Source organism: Arvicanthis niloticus, chromosome 2 (genome assembly GCF_011762505.2).
Source record: "Arvicanthis niloticus isolate mArvNil1 chromosome 2, mArvNil1.pat.X, whole genome shotgun sequence".
Taxonomy (NCBI): domain Eukaryota; kingdom Metazoa; phylum Chordata; class Mammalia; order Rodentia; family Muridae; genus Arvicanthis; species Arvicanthis niloticus.
In genome coordinates, this window is record NC_047659.1 from 44587778 (window position 1) to 44614168 (window position 26391).

General features: G+C 41.3%; 1 protein-coding gene across 2 annotated transcripts in view; it reads left to right on the top strand.

Moving 5' to 3' along the window:
* The window catches only part of Cers6 (ceramide synthase 6), a 248062-nt gene that overhangs the window by 172859 nt on the left and 48812 nt on the right, over nucleotides 1-26391 (top strand). For both annotated transcript variants that reach the window (XM_034494978.2, XM_034494979.2), the window contains exons 5-6: nucleotides 4670-4720; nucleotides 8428-8520. In XM_034494978.2, the coding sequence (XP_034350869.1) occupies nucleotides 4670-4720; nucleotides 8428-8520 (144 nt within the window). The remainder of the gene's footprint in view (nucleotides 1-4669; nucleotides 4721-8427; nucleotides 8521-26391) is intronic.

Here is a 26391-nt window from a genome sequence, read left to right on the forward strand (position 1 = left end):
CAAGTATCTCCATGATAACATGGAGCCCTCAGTGTAAAAGGCCTGGGGAGTTTCTTTAGATTAAACGGGATTTAACAGGTCTTTTCAGTGTAGCAGCACTCAGTGTTATTAGGTAATAAGTATATACACAAAAACATGGAATACATTCTGAATATCTGCTCACTGCTATAAATTCTTTATACATTTATGTATAAAGTGTGGGGTGTGGGGGAGGACATGGGGGAGGACAGTGCAAGATCCTGGTTAGCTCGAGTTTGCAGCTCACTCTTCTGTACTGACCAGCTAGCTACCTCCCCTTTTATTACTGTACCCCGCCAAAGTGGGCTCTGGAATGACACTTTGGTGCGTATACTAAAATGTAGGCTGTGCCAGTGTGTGTGTTTGGTGTGTGTCTATGTATCACAGTAGGTCGGATATGGGGGACATGATAGGAATTGTCTTACATAAACAGTCTAAAGGTAAGCAGACAAGGACTGGCAGGGAGCACCCACATCAGTCTCAACAGGACACCCATCTCAAAGCCAAAGTTGCTGCTCATTGTCTCCCTCCAGTGGCCATGAAGGAGTGTGACAAACTTACTGCCCAGTCACTGTAAGAAGAAGCATCCCAAAGTGACTCACAGAAGCTCTGCTCACAGCCCTTCTGCTGGAGGCTAGCTATACAGGGGCTATTTTAAGAGAGTTTGGGTGAGAGCCACTGGCTCCAGCAAAGATTTCCTGCTGCAGATGGCTGTTAGAACCACTTCAACTCATCTGTGCTGAACTGTAAAGTAACAATGAGTTGTTTAGAATCAGCCATTTTTACAGCCTGTACTACCTTACTGCTAAGTATGGGACATGGTCTAATGGTGACAGTTTCACTTGGGAGCCTCAGAAATGCAGAATTCTCCCACCCGCAGTCAGATGTCCTGATTCACAATCTGTGTTTTAGCAATTTGATGAGCTTGCTGTGTCCTTTGCAAATCTTTTAAGGCAGACACCTGCTAGCTGTATTACTTTGATTACTGACAAGTTGTATGTGGATTAAATGAGATAATGTGTTCAAGTTACCTTAAGTCTGTACCGAGCTTCGTAACATTATTTACATGTTCAGGTGTGAAGCAGGAGGAAGCCGCTCCTGACTTTCCAAAACAGTAAAAAATGAGACTTTACTGAACTTCTCGGATTTTTTGACCTACTATAAGTAATATTTTTATCTATTCTTTGAAAACGTCATATATTAATATAGTATATTTTGATCATACTTGTCTGTCACTGTTCTGTTTGATAAAAAGATAAGGAGAGAAGGAATATGTTTGGTGGATATATAGTTAGGTGTGAGGGAATATTGTGTTTTATAAAAAGATATACGGAGAAGGAATGTGTTTTGTGGATGTGTAGTTAGGAGTGGGGGAAGGCGGGGCCTCTGCAGGCCCAAGCTGGTGCATCCCTTTCCTCTGAGGGATGAGCAACAGGAGAGTATAGCATAGAATAGAGTTTATTCAAGGCATGAGAGGACAGAGGAAGAGCAAGAAGGTAAGAGAGAGAGAAGGGGGCAAGCAGCCCCTTTTATAGTGAGTCAGACATACCTGGCTGTTGCCAGGTAACTGTGGGACAAAGCCTAGACAAAATGCTAACAGTCAATACCTCCCCCACAAGCCCCCTACTTGTCTCCCACCCAGTCTTATTCCTTACTTCATGTCTTTTTAAAAATTTATTTATTAATAATTTCTTATAGGAATACTGTATTTCATTCATTTTCTCTCCATTTCCTTCCTCTAACTCCTCCCATGGCCTCCATCATCCTCATTCCTTAATTATTACTGTTACAGACATACATACGCTTGTTTGTTTGTTTATGAAGACAATCTGATGAGGCCTCTTAAGTAATTCCTATCTGTATGTGTTTAGAGATGATCCCTTAGGAGCAGCACTCGTCCCTGGAGAAGACTGATTCTCCTTCCCTCGACAACCATTAATGTCAGGAGAGCAGTGTGAGATAGGCCCATGTTTTCTGCATAGGCCAGTCAGATGGCAGGACCACTGAAACCATGGGTCTAGGTACTAAATGTCCACACAGGGAGAAGCTTCAGTTATAGAATAATATGTATAATACGTATGCTGAGAAGCTGAGAGAGGAAGAGAAGCTGAGAGAAGAGAAGCCCCGGGTGCTGGATTTTCCTATGTCTGTTGTCCTGCCTGCAATAGGAAAGGATGACCACGTTGACGAGACCTGTAATGTGTCTTGAGGGGTAGATAAGATACACGGTGCCCTGGGGGCTTGAAATTGATATTTCCAGAAAGCTCTTCCAGACCTGCTAGAGGCCGCACATCCTCCTGTCATTCGCATTCAGGACCTGCTGACCTGTCTACTTGAGCAGAGGTGCTGAGGCTGAGGGAAACGTGCACATGACATCATGTCCTCCCGGGGATTTTCAGCTGATTGTATAAATAACTTTATCAGAGATAAAAGCAGTAAATAACATTGTACTGGACTTTAAAACAGAGTCTATGTTATGCCCACATTTTTAAAACATGCTTATGTATGTATATTTTAAAATAAATCTATTTTTATATCTATATCACATAGGAAAAAACAAAAACATGCTATAACTTAAAAATGGTAATGCTGATGAGAATTTAAGTTTTTTTATTTCCCTTTTCTGTGTTTTCTGGATCTTCTTCAATGAACATGTATTGTCTGTATGGTATAAAAATATAGTAACTTGCTAACCTCTTGAAGCTTCTGTAGTTAGTATTTTTTTTTATAGCCTGTCTGATTTGATCTTCATTTCTGCCCTGTCTTAGTTAATTTTCTATTGTTGCAAAGAGATAGCACGGCCACTTGTAAATGAAAGCATTTAATTGGGGACTTGTTCACAGTTTTGGAGGGTGAGTCCATGACAATCATGGAGGGAGGCATAGTCACAGGCAGGCAGCCATGGTGCTGGAGCAGTAACTAAGAGTTTACTACATGGTCCACAAGCTGGAGGCAGAGAGTCTGGGAGGGAGGTACTGAGAGACTGGGCCTAGTGTGAACTTTTGAAACCTCAAATCTCTAGTGACATATCTTCCCCAACAAAGCCCCACCTACCTCCTTATCCTTTCCAAAACAGTTTCACCTAGGGACCCCGCATTCCAAATGTATGTGCTAACCACACACCCCCTAGTCAGCTAGTAAACATCGATGGGCTAGAAGAAAGAAAAGAAGGAAAGAGACTTAACTTAGACCCTCCCCCGACCCCAGGAAATCAAGGACAGCAAGACTACACAACGTGGAGAGTGTTGGGCCAATAGCAAATGAAAATCAATCAGAAACAGAACAACTCTGTATAGAAAGGAAGTGGAGGGAAAGGAAACACTGAGACTTGCAGATGTAAGGGAAGATGGCCCCTCAGAGTCTGTACAGGGCACACCCAGACATCAAACTCTCAGCAAAGAAGATGTGTAAGCCTGGAGGGGCGTGTGTGTGTGTGTGTGTGTGTGTGTGTAAAGGCAGACCTAAGCAAGCAGCAAGCAAGCCAGTGTGGTTGTTTTTGTTTTTGTTTTTGTTTTTTCTTCCAGGACTGGGTTTTTTAAGAGAAAAAGGGGGAATCTGTGCTAGGGTGCGTTTGTAAATCTTTATTGGACATATTAGCCAAATAGTAAATTTTGATTGTTGAACCTTGTTTTCGTTGTTGTTGTTGTTTTGTCTCAGGAATGAGTCAGTGGCCAAATAAGGGACGGGACCTTAGGGGCTAGCTTTAGGAATAAACCCTAATGGGTTTTAGCAAGGGAGAAAAGGGTAAAGGGCAAAACCTTATTGGCTCAGGCAGTACTGAGCTATGTGACTAGCAAGGTTTTCCAGACTCAAGGCCTGCATTTACTTACTGGAGAAAAAAAAAAAAAAAAAAAAAAAAAAAAGACAACTATCAGTAGCTGTTGTACTGATTAAGTTAATATACCACTCTAATGTACCACTCTAATGTGTTAGACATAGAAAGGCCTAACAGGTATTAGCTGACAGAAACTCATCATCTTCATCCCTGCATTGTAGAAGTGATGATCAGGGAGATGAGTCATAAGAACAATATAAGTATTATTCTGAGTAAGTACTGAGTTGGTGGCTAAAGATGGATGAGAAATGTATTTGAGGATGTTGATTCTGATGTCATTGGATGGTCCAGCTCTCTGTCTCAATTCAAATCAACCAATCTCCGGTTATTATGGGGTTTGCAATTTGTGTGAATACTTAGATTTTTTTAACACTATGTTTTTTATAAAACAAATAGTTGACATCATAAAGAAGATTTGTCCTCGAAACTTGGACCACAGGTTGAAAGATGGAAGGTATACCACAGGGATTCCTCTGAATCATCCTGCTGAAGTAAAGCAAAGCAGTTGAGCCCTGGTCAAGTCATGAGAAAAATGACTTTGTAAATACTGAGGCCCAGGTGTTCCAGGGTAGGTTGTACCAGTCCCAGTTGTTAGCAGTGTCTTTCCTAAGTGAGATGGATGATTTGCATCTGGCTCTGGAGGCATAGCTGTTGAAGCTGGTACATTGTAGGAATACAGCTGACTGACAAACAGAATATGTAAATATCCAGGTTTAAGAGAGAACTCTGTTCCAAAGAGAATGTACAGTGTGGTGCCTGTTGTCTTAACAATATTCTAAAGCATGTAAAGTCTATTTCTTTGTTATTTTTTTCCAGACCCCTTGGTTGTGGAATACAAGACACTGCTGGTATAACTACCCTTATCAGGTAAGGAAGCCTGACTTCTGGGGTTTACAAACTAGGAGATATTCCTTTGGTCAACTTCCTGGTGTCAGGCAGGTCAAGTATACTTATACTTGGATATTGCACCCGCTTGTTAATGCCTACCACAATCTAGTAAAGACCGGACTTTGTGCATTCTTACTGAGGTACATAATCAAAGTCTAGTTGCCTTAGCAGATGGAATAACCCTGGAAGGTTCTTTTATTGGAGAACAAGATATAGCCACTTTAATGGGTGGCCGACTCCTGTTTCTCGGTACAGAGGAAAGCTGGAAGGCCTGCTGGCAGTGCAGGCTTACCCCCACAGCAAATGTGAACATTCAAGTGTGGCGCTGGAACCGGCCTGCTGAGTTCTGTTGACTTTGTAGTTTAGAAGTGGCCTCTAAAGACGTAAATCACCACGAACTACTTTTCCAAATGTAGAACGATGCACTAATGCCATCACACATGGCTGAATTGTTTCAGTATCTAAAACAAGAGACACCATCTTTGAAATTAAGTCATAGTCCTGAAAGGGGGGTGTTTTCCATCTCTGCCCTTGCTGTTCTTTTGCATCTTCTTATGAGTTCATTACTGTTAGCACAAGTCTTTGCCATCCCTAAATCAGTTAATATTGGAATAACAAAGGTGGGACCGGAAATTTTCTAGTTAGTCGGGACATGTCCTGTAAAGGAAGCACATGGAACTGGGTATTGTACCGAGCACCTTCAGGTGCATTTGGACTTCCTGTGTACATAAGGCTGTTGAGAAACACGTAGTCCATACCTTCCCTGTTATCCACAGAGTTGTAACTAGTAGAGGCTGACACTGGGTACTCCTTCAAGGCTAGGGGTGAGTTGAAATAGAATTCTACTTTGCATTTGAATCCCTTAATTGATTTCAATTGGGAAAGAATTTGCACAACCAGCATGACAAAGTTAGAGAAAGCTGAGAGTTCCCCAGGTGACTGTTAGAAACAGAGACGTGGTGGACAGAAACAGCCACTTGCCTTAATCAGTTGTCTTTGGCCCAACTGTATTTTACTCTCCACACCCATCTACATTTCTACTTAGAAAAGAGCATCAAAGGCTTCTAGAAACTGTAACTGGACTGTTGGCATGTCAGCCACTACAGTGCCCCACATTTAAAAGGTAAATTCTGCAACATGAAAGACATCGCGACAAATGTCATATAAAATGTAACACTTAACCTTGTTTTTAACTGTAAATGTAGCCCAGAATAACTCGCATTCTGCCTGTAGCTGAGAAGTTGCTTGGTTTCAGATGAATGCCTAAGACTGTAGCCCAGAATGTAGCTGTGGGCTGTTTTACAGACCGAACCATAGATTCAGCACAAAAAAAAAAAAAAAAAAAAAAAGTCTGAGGGGCTAAGAGATAAGGTTATATTTAAAACTGGAAAATACCACGAGAGTGGAAAGAAACATACCCCATCTGTGTGGATTTGGTCAAGAATGGTCTTCTGCTAGCAAGGCATCGTAGCCCAATCCTGAGTAATTCAGCCCAGCGCTCCCCGAATTGAGGATAGACTCATGGTCTCTGGCAACAGTGGTCAGCCTTGACAAGTGCCATATGCTAATAAAAATTAATGACTTTCTTTGTGTATGGGGTCATAGGAAATTCAATAGCATGTTTGCAAGTATAATACTTTGTATAAGTCATATGTATATAAATACATAGAGCAGATTATAGTCCAGAGTCTATCTCAAGCCTTCAGTGGACTTCTAAATATTAAACAAGCTCATGAAATATTCATTGTCTTTAACACATATATTATATAAGTAACCAGATAGATTTTTTTAGGTGAAGAATAGTAGTGTACTTCAATTTAAAACATTCCCTCTTTTATATGAGAGTGCCCGCTTGTAACACATGTAAGAGTTCCATATGGGTGTGTATTTTAAGGGTTAAAGTAAGACCGGGTTATATGCAGCTGACCCTTGTGCAGCTCATTACAAAGGGCATGCATACACAATGCAGGAGAAGTCTAATGCAGGGATCAGGGCTTCAATAGCGCTGAGACCTGGATGTAACCTTTTAACCTGAGTTAATTGATAGCAATTTTCTGTCAGCTGTATAATCTAGATAAGAAATGAGAGTAGTGATTTTACAGATTTCGGGATGCTCAGAGAGAGTCATGGGAGTGTCTCACCAACTGCAGAGCGTCTGGTGAGTGCTGATTACTGAGATGCCCTTGCATGAGCTCTGCACTTCCAAACGTGATCTGACTTGTCCTGTGACCCCTCCGAGGCATTTTCCCAGATGAGGATGCCAGAAGTCAGAAAATCTCATCAATACCAAATCTGACCTTAGCTCCAACCAGGGCCATTTTCCCAGACTGCATTGCTGACAGCATTTGCCTAAATACCTTGCTAATGTCTTTCCGCCTTAAAGAGACTTGTCAGTGGGAGGCAGATCTCTTTCAAGGTATCACTGAGCACTGATGCTTCTTTCAGTCAGTGGGTCACAGAATTCAGAAAGACAAAGTGGGAGATCCATTCATGAGTCCCCCTCCCTCATGAGTCCCCCTCCCGTGACCTCCCTCCTGCCCAGCAGTCCTCCAACCTGCCAGTTCCATCACATAGAATACCAGGCTTTACCACATGGGTTTGTAGAGACACCAGCTTTCAGTCTATAGTAATTTTCCTTGTCATTTAGAGTTCAAAACTGCCGGTCTAATATCTCAGTCTATAATGTACCTTGTCAGAAATATTAGTGAGACACATAGTTTTTCTTGATGCCTGTACTGAGCAAGGGCCATCTTGTGATAGTTATCCATCATGTCATGATTGGCAGATGGTGCATACAACATTAATTTCCTATACAGTATAAAGTGTTGCCTTCTGAACAGTAGTATAAATGTATTTGAAGAGTTTAAGAGTTTTGTTTTTTTATTCTTTGAGTAAACTAAGACACTTCATTATAGCTCAATAAAAATAACTAAAAGTAGCTCATCAAAGTGTTGTTGAGGAAGCTTTAAATTTTATGTAATTTTTTTGTGAATATGAAAAATACAATTCACTGACTTTACTGTCTCCCTGAGCCTCTGAGGCAGTCAGAACAGGCATTCTCTTCCATCCCTGGCCCCTGCCATTTTATAAGTGAGTAACTTTACTACCCAGCTGTGGAGCTGGACCTTCATCTCAGACATCCTGGCTATCGGCTTAGTCAAGTATGTTGGCAGCCTTCCTGTCCCTCTGATCTTTAAGTAAATATTTTGGAATCATTTGTTTTGAATATAACATCATACTGAACATTTTCTAAACACACAACTGTCTTGAACTTATGCTTCATTGGCCATTCTGGAAAGTATCCCTGCCACCCACTTGTTCTGTGCTCTGAACTGTCACAACAGCTGTCCTGTATGTGCTCTAGGACATGTCCCGAGTTGCCTGAGGGATCTTGTAGCTGCTCTCTGTGAAAGAACCATAGAATCTGTTTTTACACTCAATAATGAGTTGAATCCCAAACTGCCGTGGTGATGAATGCTTTCTGGGTTCGAGATGAAATGGAATTAATGTTCTCAAGTTGTGGTCCATAGCCAACCTCAAGAGTACTATTGTCTACCAAGAAAACTATTGGGTTGCATGTGTTCAGCCTGAGACTGGCTTGCCAGTCGGTGTGAGCTTGTGGCTTTGGTGAATACAAATTGGGTTTGCTATTAAGTGTGAATCTTCCCCTTCTTTCTTTTCCTCAGCCACTCACTGCCGACCTTCACTTCTATTACATCCTGGAGCTGTCATTTTATTGGTCTTTAATGGTTTCCCAGTTCACAGATATCAAGAGGAAGGTAAGAACTGTGACGGTACACTCAATAATGGGCTTGGTTTAAGGTGGGCGAAGGCTGTCAAAGGCCTCCCTGAGCTCTGGGCTGACACCAGTTCCTGCACTGTTACAGGAATAATGAAATGTCTGTCTGCTGTTTCTTATTCTCCTCCTCTCCAGTCTTGCTTCCAAACCTCGTGTTCCTTGTTAACCATGCAGAAATAGAGCAGCAAAGCCAGGCACATCTGTAAGGTGGGGATGGGAAAATCACAAATGTCAGGTGAACCTTAGCTCTATAGTAAGGTGAGACTCTGAGGCCAGCCTGGGCAACAGAGCATTCTATCTCAAACACCCGAATATGCATACATGATTATATATACAGGTTCCTAGGCATACTTACATATATGTATATCTATCATATGTGTATGCAAATATCAACAAAGTCATTATCTTCTCTAAATTAAATAAAGAGAGAAATTTATAGCTTCTGAGAGAGAGAGAAAGAGAGAGAGACCCCCAATACTACCACATGCACAGTGAGTTCTCCAGTTAACCCGATCTCTAGCTTTCTACTTTCCTAACACTGTGACCCTTTCACACAGCTCCTCATCCTGTGGTGACCACCAGCCATAAAATGATTTCATTGCTACTTCATAACTGCACTTTTGCTACTGTTAAGAATGATAAATATTTCTAGAGACAGAGACTGGCCAAAAGGGTCGTGACCCACAGGTTGAGAAACACTCATCTAGTGTCCAGCTGCAGCACAGAAACAGCTTTCCTGAATGACCAATGCTCTGCTCTGCCCCTCTGCTCCCCTGGAGTTGCCTGTACTGAGAGACTGTCTGCATGAGCTTCTGAGCACTGGATCCGCTGTGGGATCAGCATTCTGGTCCCACCTTTCCAGCCCCTGGGGAGGATACTTACTGTGTGACTGACTGCTTCCTTTCTCCCATCATGCTATATTCTCAATATTCCCATATATCTATCAAAATCAGCTCCTGGCATCCATCTAAATGAAATGGAGAAAGGCAGGTTACTACGATTATTTACATTGATTTAGTGTGTGTGTGTGTGTGTGTGTGTGTGTGTGTGTGTGTGTGTGTTTTCACACATGGGTTCAGGTGTCCCCAAGGGTGGGACTCTCTCTTTCCAGCAGCAGACATGTGCCTGGCTAGCAAAAAATGAGAGGGAAGGAAAGAAGGAAGGAAGGAAAGAAAGAAGGGAGGGAGGGAGGGAGGGAGGAAGGGAGGGAGGGAGGATGGATGGATAAGGAGAGAGGGGAAGTCCCTAACCTATCTAAGCATGATAAGTACATGGTCCCATCAAGACCAGCTTAGGTATATTGGGTGATTCATTAACACCCACACTTGTGGCTCTTTTATTCTTCTTACCAAGCCTTCTAGAAACAGTTAAAAATCTCCAGTGATGAGCTCCAGCTGGCTCCTCAGTCACGTGAAGAGTGTTCCTTACACTGGTAGTCAGACCGTTTAGACTGACGATCTTCCCCAAGCCAGGTTCCATATTAAGCTCATTTTGTATCTGCTTTTCCAGTAGCTCATTTGTCCTGGTAGCCACATAAGTCACGCTTATAGCAAGGAGATGTAGAACATTCTTTCTTTTTTTTTTTTTTTCCAACTTGAGAAAATTAATGCTGGGTGAATCAGCGCTTAAATCTCTTAAGGCCACGCAACGTGAGAATGAATTAGTGCCCAGGGTTGCAAAGCAGGGTCTTAAGATTCACTCTGAAAGCAGACACATTTCACAAGTGCTGTCTTGCCCTGTCATTCTCTTGACATGAGCCTCTTACAGCCTCTTAGAGCATTCCCCTGTTTTATGGAGTCTTCCTTTGCCTGGTGATATTTTGGCATGCCATCTACAGTTAGCCACATTAACTGAGGAGGGGATGGCTGTCTTTTGCGTCTAGGAGCCTAGTCCTAGAAAATGTTTCTATTCCAAAAGGTCAGTGAGCCCCTCCACTCGCTTGAGTTTTCCCACTACATATAATTTGTCTTTTCTGTGGAATCTCCCTTGTTGTAAGACAAATAGGCATTGTCTCGACCACTTTTGTAGGCAAATTGCTTTAAAACATTGAAGTATATAGCTCTTTATATTTTTTAGTACAGTTAACACATCAGATAGAGAACACTTAAGAAACATGGTAATTTGACCAGGAAGTCTGTGGAATTGAGCCTAAGCCAGTGTATTGTCAGTGTTTAAAACCTGGTTTTATGGGATTTTTTTTTTCCACCAAAGCTATTAAAATGCTTGGCACCTCTCTTTTCATTTGGTCAGAGTAGTTTTGTATATTCCTGACACAGATGGCTTATTCTAATTTCTACACAAAATGGGCATTTGGCTACCACCAGACCCGTTTAGTAGCTAACACAGGTGTTAATACAGAACCGTTGCCCTCGAGCTGTCTGCCATTAGACACTGTAGCTCCAGGCTGCCCCTTAGCCTCCCTGACTGGTCCCTCAGGTCTCTAGCAGCTCTGTACCATTGCACTCCCATCAGGAAGACTTGCTCTTCCAGCCATTGGTGATTTGTGGTATGTACTGGCTGCCAGACACGCTCCCTACCTTCTACCTGGAGGTATTAACTCAGCTGTCTGAAACCATCCTTTCTTCATCTTGTGTTAAAGCCCTGTGAGCAGTAGAGGCTGAAAATTGGCTTTGGGAAGCTTACTATGTGTGAGGTCCTTAGAAGGGATTAGCAGACTTGGGGCTTCCATTAAATCACAGCAAGCCAAATGGTCGTTTTAAACAAAGACCAACCGGGACTTATAAACGCTAAGTGAGAGTTGCTTTTTCTGCCCTTTGAATCTCTGAATCTTACATAGTTTATAAATCATCTCCTCCCCAGCACTCACATGCCTTTTGTTGTTTTTGTTTATTTTGGGACAGGGAAGGTTGGGCTTAGACTTGCTGCCTGAGCCTGCCTCCTGGGTGCTAAGATTACATGCTCCAGCCATCGTGCTCAGATGTAGAGATCAATTTTTTTTTTTTACTGAGTTGTTTTATCAATCTTTTTAAAATGATCTTGATATCCAAAGAGTCATCCTCTTTGTTCGACATTATTGTATTCCACCAAGAATCTAGAAAATTCCCCTAAAAATGAGGGGAGAGCCTTTTATCCCTTCTATGTATTAAAAAAGAATATGATGCCTTGCTCATTTCCAAAGTTGGGACTTAACTGCTCAGTGGGGGGCATTGCTATTAAAGGAAGGGCCTGGCAAAGACACAGTGGACTTGTAGTTTAAATATATGCTACAAAAAAGTGTAAAACCTTCCTGAAGATTTTTCCTTACTTTTTTCTTATAGTTTTTTTCCATTAAAAAAAAAAAAAAAAAGATGTTAAGATACTGTCAAAACTATCATGCATTTTCTAAGTTCCCAACACTAAAAGACTTTACTTTCCTCAAGGCTTACTGTGTATTTCAATTCTGTGCTCTGGCCACCTGTTCTCAGTGAGCATTTTTTCTGCACATCTACATTTTCCAAGGCGGGCTAATAAATACTCTGTTCGGTTCAGAACAGCTTGCTTCTGTCTAAACCATGTGTCCCTTTTAACAAAGCTGCTGTTTGGCTCAAAGGCCTGGGCCTTCGGCCAGTGGGCCTGCTCATGTTCAGGCAGTCCTCCTTGGAGCAGCTCCAGAGCCTGGCTGATAGTATCTGCCTGGTGCTTTCTCTTGTTCTAGAAGGAGCACTACATCTTGTCAAACAGTCCTGACAGGGAGAGATTTAGTGATGAAATATAGCAAAAGGAAAACTTGGTGACTGGCATGTCTGGTTTCCTTGTAACTTTTTGTAGAAACTTACTTGTGTCCACTACAGCAGAGTTTTACCTCTCCTGTAGAACCTACCCATGTTCCAGGCCTTTCCTTTAGAGTAATAGGAAATGTGTCCTTTAATCCCCCTATAAGGACCCATTGTGCCATAGATTGAACTGAAAATAATATACACTAAATTAGCACCATGTTCAACAGATAAAAATGAGAACAGCACCTGGCACATAAGAACCAAAATTTGACTAAATCTAAGCCAAGAGCTAAAACTAAACTAGTATTCATAGGTTTAAGTATTTCTGATCAATCAAAATTAACATGGTAATCATAAAAACAGAGTAAACAAATGTGAGCACTTATTTCCTTTCCCAAATAAGAACATTTGAAAAGCAGTTACCATGACTTCATAGTGAGAAAACCTATTTTAGCATAATAAGAAAAACTCACCTTACACTAATGGACCTTAAATTCACCATTATGAGAAAGCATTAAGGAAAGTATCACTTAGAATGACAGCCAAGGACTCTGGGGCTCCTTACCTGTTCAGCACAGTGGTCCCCAGTGTGACCTTGAGGAGGTTACTTTGCCATTCTGTGTCTTGGTTTTCTGAGTGAAGAAAGGAGGTCTCAGAACCCTCCCTGTGGGAATGTCACAAGCATAAACAGGCAGTACAGAAAACTGGACAGTTTCCTGGCATACTGGCAAGAAGCAGTTCATTTTGACTTTCCTGTGACCACCTATGTTGTGAGTTGCAGCCCTATAGGCTATCTAGAACTGTATGCCTCATCTACCCCCACCAGACACACACAGCTGAGACTAGTAGACTATGAATATAATTGATTTCTATTGCTCCTGCACTATTTAATTGCTGTGTGAGACCCTCCAGAGGGTTTACTTTCCTTATATGGTGATTGGTGCAATTTGAGATGGGTCTGCCTTTAGCCCAAAGCCCTTAAATGATTGACAAGCAGACTCCTTCCTTTATGTCATCTCCCAACAGAAGCATGGCATTGGTAAGAAACAAACCTTTTGTCTAAACCACTGAGATTGAGGCGGGGGGGGGGGGGGGGGGGGTCTTTGTTTTTACCTTCTTGTATAGCTTATCCTGATGGGAACAGCTATTAAAAATGTGGTGAATTATAACTTCCTAGAACTGTGTTGGAAAATGATTTCTCAAAATCAGCAGGTCTCGGATGGGGTCTTTGAGTCCTTGGCAGTCACTAAGATCTTTTCAGGAGGTCAACAAAGGTAAAACCAAACAGTGGCACTGAGATCTCATTTGCCTTTCTCTGTGGACAGAAATTTGCAAAGGTAACAGAGGGCAAAGCTACTGGCTGCAGCACCAGGATGCTCCTGTGGTCACTGGATCCTCCAGTGCTATACACACACTAGAGGGCAAATGCCAGTTTCACTATGGATAAGGCACTAAAGGTATTCCTATTATTAAATGTCTGCTCTCAAATACACACTAAGGTGTTTGTGTGTGTTGAAACAGGAAGTAGGCATGGAGAATGGCTGCATTACCACACACAGTGGTATCTCTAGAAAAGTCACATGCTGTCAGTTCTATGAACTGTATACTAAACTTGCTCCCCCCCCCCCATAGAATACCATTTTTAATTTAAAACAAATAGCTGGACTTTCATGGTCAGAGGGCAGTTTTATAAAAGTGCACAGAATGAGCTAGTCCAGTTGGTTAAAGAAAAATAACTGACATCATTCATTGATGATAAAATTTAAGGTTTCAAGCAACACTTAGATGTCTAGAAAATCTGTATCTGCCAGTGAGAACGTGCCAGCCTCTCAGCTTCTAAAGACTGTATTTGTAATGATACAGGTGAATGAAAATTCCAGAATAAAGCCTGTTACTTTGTGTGCTACCTTAAAAATTATTGGAAATACTAAATAAACAAATATGGCTTTAAAATGTTTTGTGACAAGAAAATATCATTAACAAGGTAAACTAGTGTTTTCCAAATGTCTAATGCACAGTGTCTTAAAACCATGCACAAGTAAAATAGGCATTTACAGGAAAAGGCAGACCAGGCAGTGTAGCTGACTATCAGGTGTAGTTGACTGTCAGGTATGTTAATTATGGTTCACACTGACACTCGAAGAATAGTTGACTTGTCAAATCTTGGTATTGTATCAAAGAATATATGTAACTATCCAAAAAGACTATTAAAGGCCTCTCTTCTTTCGGCTGCGTATTTGTGTGGCACTAGATTTTTTGCCGGTTACTTCAACCAAAGTATCTCACAGCGGATTGGAAGCATGTGCATTTGAGGGATTCCAGCCCTCTTGAATTAAGCCAGACAGCAAAGAGATGTGTCTCGATGTGAAACACCTGACACTTTGCCCATCAGTCGTTTGCACTTTCATTGTAAAAACTGTAGTTATCTTCCATAAAAATATTTGTTGATCTGGAGTGACATTTATTTAAAAGAAATTAGTAAATGTGTTAATTTTTTTTAATTTCTCACTTTTTACCTCTAATAGGAAGAGTGCTGATCGAGCTCACATAAACAAATCCTCCTGGAAATTGTCACCAGAGCCAGAGCCTGTACCATGGCAGCACCAATGTGACAAACTTGGCCACCTGTTACTGAGACACGCTGTTAGTGAAAAGCAGGCTGCCAGGGAGATGGCTTAGCTGCTAAAATACTTGTTGCACAAATATGAGGGGCTGAGTTTGGATCCCCAGCATCTGTATAAAAGCAGGGCCTGACAATAGAAGGAAATGTGTTTAATGTGGCCTTGAAAAGATCTAATGACAACACATACACACACACACATGCACACACAAACATACTGATCACAGTCTATCCTCAGGGTCCTGCCATGAGGTTTTAGTTTAAATAGAAGTCCAAAAATATGTATAGCTAAGCAATTCTGGTCAAGGTGTGCTCCACACCGTGATCCACCATTGCCTCAGCTTGCCTCTCCTTCAACTCTGTGAAATCTCTTTCCAGGAGTCTAGTCTCTCCTCAGGCTTTAGCCTTCTTCTCCCAGCATAAAATTCCAGGACATTTTTATTTTAGGGACCATTGTTTGAATAGTCTCAGGAGCCAAAGTAAGTGGCTTCTGTATTTGGAACATCTTCATTTCTGCCAGGCTGAGCATCACCTCTTCAGTGCTTTTTAGGAATATCGAGGTGTCCTGAGACCGTGATGTGTCAGCACTGCTGCCCCAGAGTCTTGTCTGTCTTAAGAGTGACTCGAGGTGATACCTCAGATTGTATCAATTGGTCCTCTCCTTCTTGAAAGCTAATCTCTCATTGGTGCTGCTCCCTGGCACTGCACCCCTCACCCTCTTCCTCAGGCATGTGACACCCTGAGGTTTCTCCTTAGGAATGTAGTCCTGATCTAAGCCTACACCCCATGTCTGCCCCCGGCCCCAGATATCATAATATAAAGAAGAAAGCATGACTCATTTGAATAAGCTACTATTTGCCATAAAAAAATAATTGGCAAAATAATTATTTTACAGGGTAAATTTGTGAGATTTTTAGCTGTTTGTGCCAACTCAACATCTATGTGCATCTTTTTTTTAACATTCCAGCCTTTGCCACACCACCCCCCTTTCCTGGTCCCCTCTCCCACAGTTACTCATCCCACTCCTCCTCCTCCTTGCTCTGAGAGGGTGCTCCTACCTCTACCAGGCCTCCTCATTTTCTGGGGCCTCATGTCTCTTGAGGATTAAGTGCATCTTCTACCACTAAGGCTAGACTAGGCAGTTCTCTGTTATATATGTGCTGGGGGGCCATGGACCAGCCCATGTATGCTACCTGGTTGATGACTCCTTCTTTGGGAGATCCTGGGGTTAGTTGAGACTGCTGGTCTTCCTATGGGGTTGCCCTCCCTTTCAGCTTCTTCAACCCTTCCCCTAATTCAACCATAAGGGTTCCAGACTTCAGTTAAATGGTTGGGTGTAGGTGTCTGCTTCTGTCTCAGTCAGCTGCTGGTAGGACCTCTCAGAGGGCAGCCATGCCAAACTCCCATCTGTAAACACATCATAGCATCAGTAATAGTGTCAGGGTTGGTGCACCAACCCCACCATGAGATGGATCCCAAGTTGGGCTGGTCATTGGACTTCAGTCTATTCATTTTTGTCCCTGCAGTTCTTTTAGACAAGAACAATTCTGGGTCAGAAATTATGACTGTGGATCATCTCTCCACTTGAGGGTGGAGGTGGACAGTAGAGTTTCTTCTCCATTGTTGGGCATTTTGGCTAAGGTTACCCCATTAAGTCCTGAGAGTCTCTCACCTCCCAGGTCTCTGGTACTTTCTAGAGGGTCCCCCCACCTCTCTCCCTACAAGGCTGCATATTTCCATTCATTCCCCTGGCCCTCTGGGTTTCTCTCCTGTTTCCCCCCACCATGCCTGATTCTGTTTCCCCCTTTCCCCTCCCCCTTTCCTCTCCCACACAGGTCCCTCCCTCCCTCCCTCTGCCTCCCATGATTATTGTCTTCCTCCTTCTAAGTGGGATCGAAACATCCTCACTTGGGTCTTTCTGCTTTTTAAAACTTCTTATAATCTTTGGATTGTATCCTAGATATTTTGTACTTTTTGGCTAATACCCACTTATCAGTGAGTGGATATTACCATGCATGTCCTTTTGGATCTGAGTTACCTCACTCAGGGTGGTATTTTCTAGTTCCATCCATTTGGCTGCAAAATTCATGCTGTCCTCCTCCTTAATAGCTGAGTAGTGTTCCATTCTGTAAATGTACCACATTTTTTTTTTTTTTGTATCCATTCTTCCCTTGAGGGACATCTGGGTTGTTTTCAGCTTCTGGCTATTACAAATAAGGCTGCTATGAACATGGTGGAGCACGTATCCTTGTGGCATGGGGGTTGGGGGGCATCTTTTGGGTATATGCCCAAGAGTGGTATAGCTGGGTCTTCAGGTAGAACTATTTCTAATTTTCTGAGGAACTGCCAGATTAATTTCTAGACTGGTTGTAACAGCTTGCAACCTCACCAGCAATGGAGGAGTGTTCCTCTTTCTCCACATCCTCACCAGCATGTACTATCACTTGAGTTTTTTATCGTAGCCATTATGATTGGTGTAAGGTGGAATCTCAGGGTTGTTTTGATTTGCATTTCTCTGATCACTGAGGACTTTGAACATTTCTTTAAGTGCTTCCTGGCCATTCAAGAGTCTTTTGTTGTGAATCCTCTATTTTGCTGTGTACCCCATTTTTAATTGAGTTATTTGGTTTTTTGGAGGTTAACTTCTTGAGTTCTGTATATATTTTGGATAATACCCATCTCTCAGATATAGGGTCAGTGAAGTTTGTTTTTTTTTTTTTTTTTCCCCAATCTGTAGGCTGCTGTTTTGTCCTATTGACAGTGTCCTTTGCCTTACAAGCTTTTCAGTTTTATGAGATCCCATTTTTCAATTATTGATCATAGAGCCTGAGCCATTAGTGTTCTGTTCAGGAAATTTCCCTTGTGCCAATGAGGCTCTTTCCCACTTTCTCTTCTATTAGATTCAGTGTATCTGGTTTTACATTGAAGTCCTTGATCCACTTGGACTTGAGCTTTGTACAAGGAAATAAATATGGATCTATTTTCATTCTTCTATATACAGAGCACCAGTTAGACCAGCATCATTTATTGAAGATGCTTTCTTTTTCCACTATATGTTTTTTGCTTATCAACGATCAAGTGTCCATAGGTGTGTGGGTTTATTTCTGGGTCTTCTATTAATTGATCTATTTATTGATTGCTGTCTTCATTACTATTGCTTTGTAGTACAGCTTGAGGTCAGGAATGGTGATTCCGCCAGAAATCCTTTTATTGTTGAGAATTGTTTTTGGCTATCCTGGGTTTGTATTTCCATATGAAGTTGAGAGTTTTTCTTTCCATGTCTGTGAAGAATTGTGTAGAAATTTTGATGGGGATTGCATTGAATCTGTAGGTTGCTTCTCTATTTTCTCAGAGGCTTTTCAACATCTAATGAGATGATTATGTGAGTTTTTTCCTTAGGATGTTTATATACTATATTACATTGATGGATTTTCATATATTGAACTATCTCTGCATTCCTAGGATGATGCCTCCTTGATCATAGTGAATGATGGTTTTGATGTGCTCTTGGATTTGGTTTGTGAGAATTTTATTGAGTAGAGAATTTTATTGAGTATTTTAGCATTGATATTCATAAGTGAAATTGGCCTGAAGTTCTCTTTCTGTGTTCGGTCTTTGTGTGGCTTAGGTATCAGAGTAACTGTGGCTACATAAAATGGATTCGGTAGTGTTCCTTCTGTTTCTATTTTGTGGACTAGTTTGGTGAGTATTGGTATTAGTTCTTTGAAGGTCTGGTAGAATCCTGCACTAAAAAAAAATCTAGCTCTGGGCTTTGGGCTTGGGTTTTTGATTTTTTTTTTTTCTTGGGAGGTTCTTAATGACTATTTCTATTTCCTTAGGGGTTTTGGGACTGTTTCGATAGTTTATTTGATCTTAATTTGAATATGGTACATAAGATCTGTCTAGAAAATCATCTATTTCATCTAGATTTTTCAAGTTTTGTTGAGAATAGACATTTGTACTAGGTTCTGATGCTTTAACTGAAGTGCTTTATTTCTTTTTTTTTTATATTTTATTTACATTTAAGATGCCATCCCCTTTCCCCATTTCCCCTCCCTAGAAAACCCCTGCCCCATGCCCCCCCCCTTTTGCTTTTATACAATTTTTTTTAAATGTTAAGCAAAGGATTTATAAATTTGGTAATGCTCAGTCAGAGGCGTAACCCAATACCCAACCTAGATATAAAAACCATGTTTGACTGGTGGAGACCTGTGAACATCTGATGCTTTTTTTGAATTTCCTGAATTTCTGTTGTTATGTCTCCCTTTCATTTATGATTTTGTTAATTTAGACACTGTCTCTGTGCTTTTTTGCTAAGGGTTTATCTATCTTGTTGATTTTCTCAAAGAACTAGCTCTTGGTTTTGTTGATTCTTTGTTTCCAACTGGTTGATTTCAGCCCTGAGTTTGGCTATTTCCTGCCATCTATTCCTCTTGGGTGTGTTCAGAGAATATTCTTCATATTCTCTGAATTCTATAAAGTCTTTGATTTCTTTCTTTATTTCTCCCCTGACCAAGTCATCGTTGAGCAGATAGTTGTTCTGTTTCCATGAGTATGTGGGCTTTCTGTTGTTTTTATTGTTATTGAAGTCCAGCCTTAGTATGTTATGATCTGATAAAAAGCATGTGATAATTTCAATTTTCCTGTATCTGTTGAGTCTTGTTTTGTGTCCGATTATATGTTCAGTTTTGGAGAAGGTTCTGTGAGGTGCTGAGAAGAAGGTATATTCTCTTGTTTGGGGGTAAAATGTTCTATAGATATCTGTTAAATCCTTTTGCTTCATAACTTCTGTTAGTTTCACTGTGTCTCTGTTTAGTTTCTGTTTCAATGAGCTGTCCATTGGTCAGAGTGAGGTGTTGAAGTCTTCCACTATTAATGTGTGAGGTTCGATGTTGTGAGCTTCAGTAAAGTTTGTTTTATGAATGTGGGTGCTCTTGCATTTGGGGCATAGATGTTCAAAATTTGAGACTTTCTCATGGTGGATTTTTCTTTTGCTGAATATGAAGTGTCCTTCCCTACCTTGTTTGATAACTTTTGGTTGAAAGTCTATTTTATCAGACATTAGGATGGCAACTCCAGCTTATTTCTTGGGACCATTTGCTTGGAAAACTTTTTTCCAGCCTTTTACTCTGAGGTAGTGTCTGTATTTGTCACTGAGGTGTGTTTCTCGTATGGAACAAAATGTTGGATCCTATTTATGTATTCAGTCTATTACCTATGTCTTTTTATTGGGGAATTGAGTCCATTGATGTTGAGAGATATTAAAGACAGATTATTGTTAGTTTTTTATTTTGTTGATGGAGGTTGTATTATGTGTATGTATATATGATTCTCTTCTTTTGGGGTTGTTGTGAAATGTTTCATTTCTTGGGTTTTCTTGGGTGTAGTTACCCTCCTTGTGTTGGAGATTTCCTTCTAGTATCCACTGTAGTCCTGGATTAATAGAAAGACATTGTTTAAATTTGGTTTTGTCATGGAATATCTTGGTTTCTCCATCTGTAGTGATTGAGAAATTTTCTGGGTATAGTATCTTAGGCTGGCATTTGTGTTCTCTTAGGGTCTGGATGACATCTGTCTAGGATATTCTGGCAGGCCTCCTTGGAGGCAGGTAGAGGTCTATGACCTAGGTTAAAGCAAGTGTCCTGGGAGGCAGGCAGTGCTGTTTCTGATTAGGGTCAGCCTCCTGTGTCTCTGGTTAGGGGGGCATCCTATGTCCCTGATTACTGTGAACCTCCTGGGAGGCAGACAGGCTGTAGGGTGTGGGAGGGTACTGGGCTTGCTGATCTGGCCCTAGTGAGAAAGCAGCTCTACTGCTTCTGGTCACTGGAAAGACTGATCTGCATAGGTACAGGAGAGTGACAATAACTTAGGTGTTGCTGTATTACACAAGGACCTATACCTCTGGACCCATGCAGTGCTATTCCTCTAGGACTATATGTCCTAAGTTTAGGGCCTCAGCTAGAGGTCTGCCTCCCTGGGGGTGGGGTGAGGAGTGTCTTCTGTTCCTTAGGATATTTTTTTCAATTGGAGGTTATATTTGGTCTTCTGGGGGAAATTCCTCTCAAGTCATTCTAGAGAGCCTAGAAACGTCTCCACTTTGGCTCATTGTAGCACTAACTATCCTGGAATCATGACCCCATTCAGCCCCTATCTTTATAAATACCAACAAGTCATGCTTGAGGCTTTGACCTCCTGGAAGCACTGTGCCTCCCACCCAAGGCCATTCATTGCAAGGGCCCCCACAATACCCTTGTCATCTCCCAGGGACAGTCCTCGTTTTCTTTGTCCCTTACCTGATGGGCTCTCCTAACCATCCCCTCTACCTCTTCACAGTCACCCTTCCCCTTATATTTGTTCCTGTGAGCCTGTGGGTAGGATATTCACCAACCTGAACCCTGGACTACATGGAACTGGCTTTAGATCTGGCTCTAGCACGTTGTCACAATGTGACTTTGCAGAGCTTGATGTCTGGATGCCTCAGCTCCTGTATGAAAAGAGACCTCTGAGTATTCTTGGCTTATGGAGCTACCATCAGGAAGAAATCATAGCTTTGGAGCCTCTGTACATGAAAATTAGTGTGCAAATTAGAAGGTACTTGGGCGTTTACTAGGTAGTTGTTGCAAAAGAGGGGATTAGAAAGAGGAGAAACACATACTTTCTATCCCAGAGGAAAAAGAAGCTTTGAGGAAATGCCTCAGCTAGAATTCAGGATGTAGGGACAGGCACTGGGATGGCCGAAGGAAGAGGAACAAGAAGATATGGTTGCTGACTGTAAGAGCTCCCCTGAACTCAGCCCGACAGTTTATAACACCATCCCCAACTGTTTATTCTGGAGGAGATGTTCTCCACCGTCTATGTGAAGCACAAAATTGAGTCTCTGATTGCTCATTGTCATTTGGACCTCAAGACTTTGCCAGTACATATGAAGATGCTGGCTGGAGTCCCATGAATAGCTCTGATTTTAGTTGAGCACAGGCTGCCCCCTACTGATGGTTTTGGATGCTTTCAGGTTAGATGGACTTTAGTGATTGAGCTCCTTTCCTATAGGGACCTCTGCAGAAAATGAAGAGATTCATCTGTGAACCAGTGGAGTCCTTCAGGCTTACATAAACTATATTTTTAATACTTCAGAAGTGACCTTTTCTCATTAAAGTTTATGCAAACTAGTATGCCCAGGTCAGGGGTAATTTAAACAGGTAATTTAACCAGGTAGTTGCATGTTGACAATTTGTGAGAAAAGTGGCATATGTGTGTTTGATTAAACACACTGATGTCATTTGCAGTCAGTAGGTTTGGGAGCCTGCTTGGATGGAGGGAAGTGGGAGACTGAAGACTAGCTCGGGGCACTGAAAATCTAGCGCCATGCTCTGTCTGCCCCCACCAGAAGTGATTGGTAGCACTATCATACTGTTTCTGTTGCACAAATAACATTTTATTGTGCTCTTTTCTAATGTAATAAAAAAATCAATTAAAGATTAAATATTAACTAATTCACAGTGGATAAGATTATGAGTTCTCAATCTTGAAAGGGCACCATAAATGTTGTACAGGAGAAAGATTGGGTGAACAGTGCTTACACAGCATTTCCCTGCCTCATTTATATCTGTTTCCAGAAGCTATAAAACAGTGGTGCTTATAGCAACAGAGAAAATGCTGGTCAATCTGGACACACAGCTCCTGCTTTTAGAAACTGGAGAAGTCATTGCTGGCCTTTCAGTTGTCTATAAGTTGTAGTTATAATAGGTCATGAGACTTTTGATGAGGGTGCCTTTCAGAACGCCTTATGGTTTATATGAATTTCAAAAACAATATTAAATTGGTTTAGATTGCTTCAGAATAGCTATGAAAATTAATCTCTTACATATTCTTTGCCAGAAGAAAGTAAGGCAGAGACTATATACCTGCTACGTTGCATAACATAACTAAGTTTCTCACATGATGTCCTTTGGTATGATTCTAAAACAAGGGTTATCAAACTTTTCTGTAAGGATCTGGTAGTGTTGTAAAGCTGTAGGTGCTTTCTGTTGCAGTTTTTCAAGTGTGCTACTGGAGCAAGAAAGCCACCTAAGACAGAGAGGAAACAAGTGGGTACAGGAGTGTTCCAGTAAAACTTTATTCATAAGCACAATTCTGGCAGTTTCTCTATCTCTGCTTTGAAATGGAATAACTTTATGCGCCTTGAAGGAAAGGAAGAAGAAGAGGAAAAGTGGGGAGAGAGGAGAGGAAGAGTGGGGAGAGGGAGGAGGAAGAGAGGGAAACAGAGGTAGAGAAGAAATCATAAGATGATGTCAGTTGCAATTCTGCTGTTCTCCTGTTTCCTGGAGCCTTTGAAATCTGTCGACTGGATCGTAAGTGTCTGATGTCTCTTCTTTGAGCAAACTTACAAGTTATTAATTGTATGTATGAACTTTATTACATTCAAGACAACTGATACACTTTCTTTGCATCTGAGCAAAGGCTTTTCCACTGTCTTGATTTTTAGAAGTATTTACAATCTTTACTGTCCGTAAATGTGTGCCCCAGCCCTCAGTTAGAATCTCAGAAGTCTTACTCATTTTAGGAGGTAGCTCAATAATTTTTTGTTCAATTAGTCCCCAAAAAAATTTAAGGAAATTTTTTTATACACAGAATATGTGTGTGTGACATAGCTTTTTATGATGCAATTTTGTCTTAATAAAGGCAGGTACATTGAGATGAACCTGTGGTCCCTTTACAAGGTAGAAAATAGAATTTCAAAGACTATAACATAACAAACATGGAGGGGGCTGTGCTATCTGGTACGTATGTCCTGCTGAGTGATTATCTTCTCTTTGGCTTTGTGCTAATACTTGGTTGTACATAAAATTCCTCTAGAGAAATAAAGGTGCTGTTCTTTAAAAAAAAAAACAAAAACAAAAACAAAAAAACAGTCGAGGACTCAGTCTTAGTAAGTTTTGCCATTAAATGGATGGCTTATCCTTGAGTTCTTTTATTTCAAAGGTTTTTCTGCTGGAATTTGGGTCAAAACTACATCTGGTTCCTTTTTTCTCTGATAACACATGAGGGACCACTAACAAGATGGCGGAGGCTCTGGGGAACACGGAGAGAACTATTGAGGATAAGCGATTCTGACAAGAGACAAAATGACATTGCAGGTGGTTTGGATGCTCGCTGAGGCAAAGGGTGCTTCTGGTGCTTGAAATCAAGCACTAACCTGAAGGTCAACAATGGAACCCAGGCTCTTACATGATTCCTCCTGAAGAAGATGCTTTGGAAAGCATCACCAGCCTAAAGCCTAATATTCTTGTGTCTACAAGCACACTATCGTTTCCAGCACTAACAAGTGGGAGGATAGAAGTGTTCCTCCCTGTGCTGATACAATCCAAATGGACAGTTTTTAAAACACAGTTGTTTAGATCAAATTCAGTGCCTGCTCAAAGCTGTATGCTGGGTGACAGGATGTGAGTAACAGGCGAGAGGACTGTGTGGGTTTTATCGGAGGGATTTGACTGTGTCTAAGACCTTCTGAAGCACAAATGTAAAACAAGACCATTATCCCTGCCTTCCTGTTTGTGTGGTTATGAATATAATGGAAATTGGTCCTCTGCTACGGCTGTCCCTGTGAACACCAGCAGTAAGAAAAACAAACTTCTTTTCTTTCTTGTTTTTTTTTTTTTTTTTTTTTTTTTTAAGAACAAGGGATTTACAGTCAGAGCTCATCTTCACAAAGCAAATTTTATCTGAAAAACAAGGCTTTTATTTTTGAAGGTTCCTCGTTATTCTGACAGGCATTGTTGTTGACATTTTTATCAGATACAAATTAAGACAATTAATTGGGAAGTGACCCTAATCTTCCATAAGTGCTTTAACAATTTACATTTATTCATTTTAAAAATTAATAGAGAAAACCTTTTGTTCTCTCTTAGTAAGCTGAGAGCAGCCATTTGGGGCTGAACAGTAGGGCAGGTGGAAGTACCTAACCTAACTCTTGTTGTTAGCCTAACTCTGCTACTTAGATGTCAGCTGACTGTTAAGCATAGGCGACTATAAACTCACTGAGCTCCTGAACTGTGCATTTTGATTAAGTCCTATGTAAGAATCGGTTTGACATAGGAGTTGATGGGTTAGGGCTCCTTCAGCTCAGCTATTGTTCTGAAGTGCTGTGTGTGGTAAAACACCATTCTCCAGGTCATGAGGAAGTGAATTCATCTTTCATTGGAAAACAACAGCAGAGCAGTTTGTATTGTCTGCCAGAGGCCTTTTGGCATCATCTGCCTTAATAACAGAGGAAAGCCCTGGATAGTATAAAGAATTGTTAGGGTTTCAGTAGCTTCTAGAACAGCTACGTTTGTGCCTGCATACAATTCCTCACACAACTCAGTGTGGTCATCGTTTCTTGTCTGTCTGTGAGCTAAGAAATAAGGCCCTGCTGGGTCTGACGAAGTGGGGCGGCCTGGGTTAGCAGGCCGTGTGAATTTGGTCTGCTGTGGGCTGAAGCATTAACTGAGGCCAGACTGTTTTCCTGCCACTGGTGGCCACTGTCAGTGCTGTACCACTAGTTTCGAGACTGAGTCCATTGAAAATACATCATTGTGTTTTAGTTACTAATTATCTGACCTCATTGATGGGACTGGACTATGGTTTAGATCTCAGAGGTTGACTTCTGTGTGAGGTTATCAATGCAAGGTACCTTCCTGGGAACCAAAGTGACCCTTGAGCATCTTCACCGAAGTGAACACAAAGCTCATAAAAGTATTAGAGATGTCAAGGGTGACTTTTCAAAATGAGAAACACAGTGGCACCAACAGCTCCTGTTCTGTAAACTAGAGGGAAGGTGGGGGTGTTTGTCGAGTTGATGCATGCTTTTGCCTGCGTAAGCCTGAATGTGTATGCTTTCTTAAATCTCTAAGTTAGACAGGTCTGAAATTAGTTGCTTAAAGACTTCAGAGGTCAATCACTGGAGCTACTAAGCTGAGAGTTATAGAATTGACAGCTAAAAAAAGATCTAATCCAGCATCTGAATTGCAAAATGAGGAAGTTGATGCCTTTGCCAGAAATTACAAAGCTACTGAGCTAGAACCGACATTGCAAGTTGCCTCTCATGTAGTGTGTACATCGTAATTAAACTAAGTGAGAGTCAGAAAGTCTTTGGGCATCATCATGCTGTGAGTTCCTGGTCATAACTTTCTTGAACTTTTATGTTGAAATAGAGATGGATTTCACTGGCAGTGGGGCATGTCTAAAAATCAGTTGTTAACTGAGTTAAACTAGAGGCTAGAATTTAGGAATAGATACTTTCTTGAGTTATAGAAAAGGTGTCTGTGGGACCAGGACTGGTAAGTAACTAGGAGACCAAGTGTCAGCACCCCTAAATGCGAAGTTGTCTCAGAGGGAAAAGAACAAAGCAGCTCTAGAGAAGACTGAAGGCTGCCATGCTCCCCTGGTGCAAAAGATGAGTTTACATCTGAGAGCTGAGGCTGTATCTAATTTAGTTGTCTTTGCCTCTATGTCAAAAAAAACCCTCAAACCTAAGCAC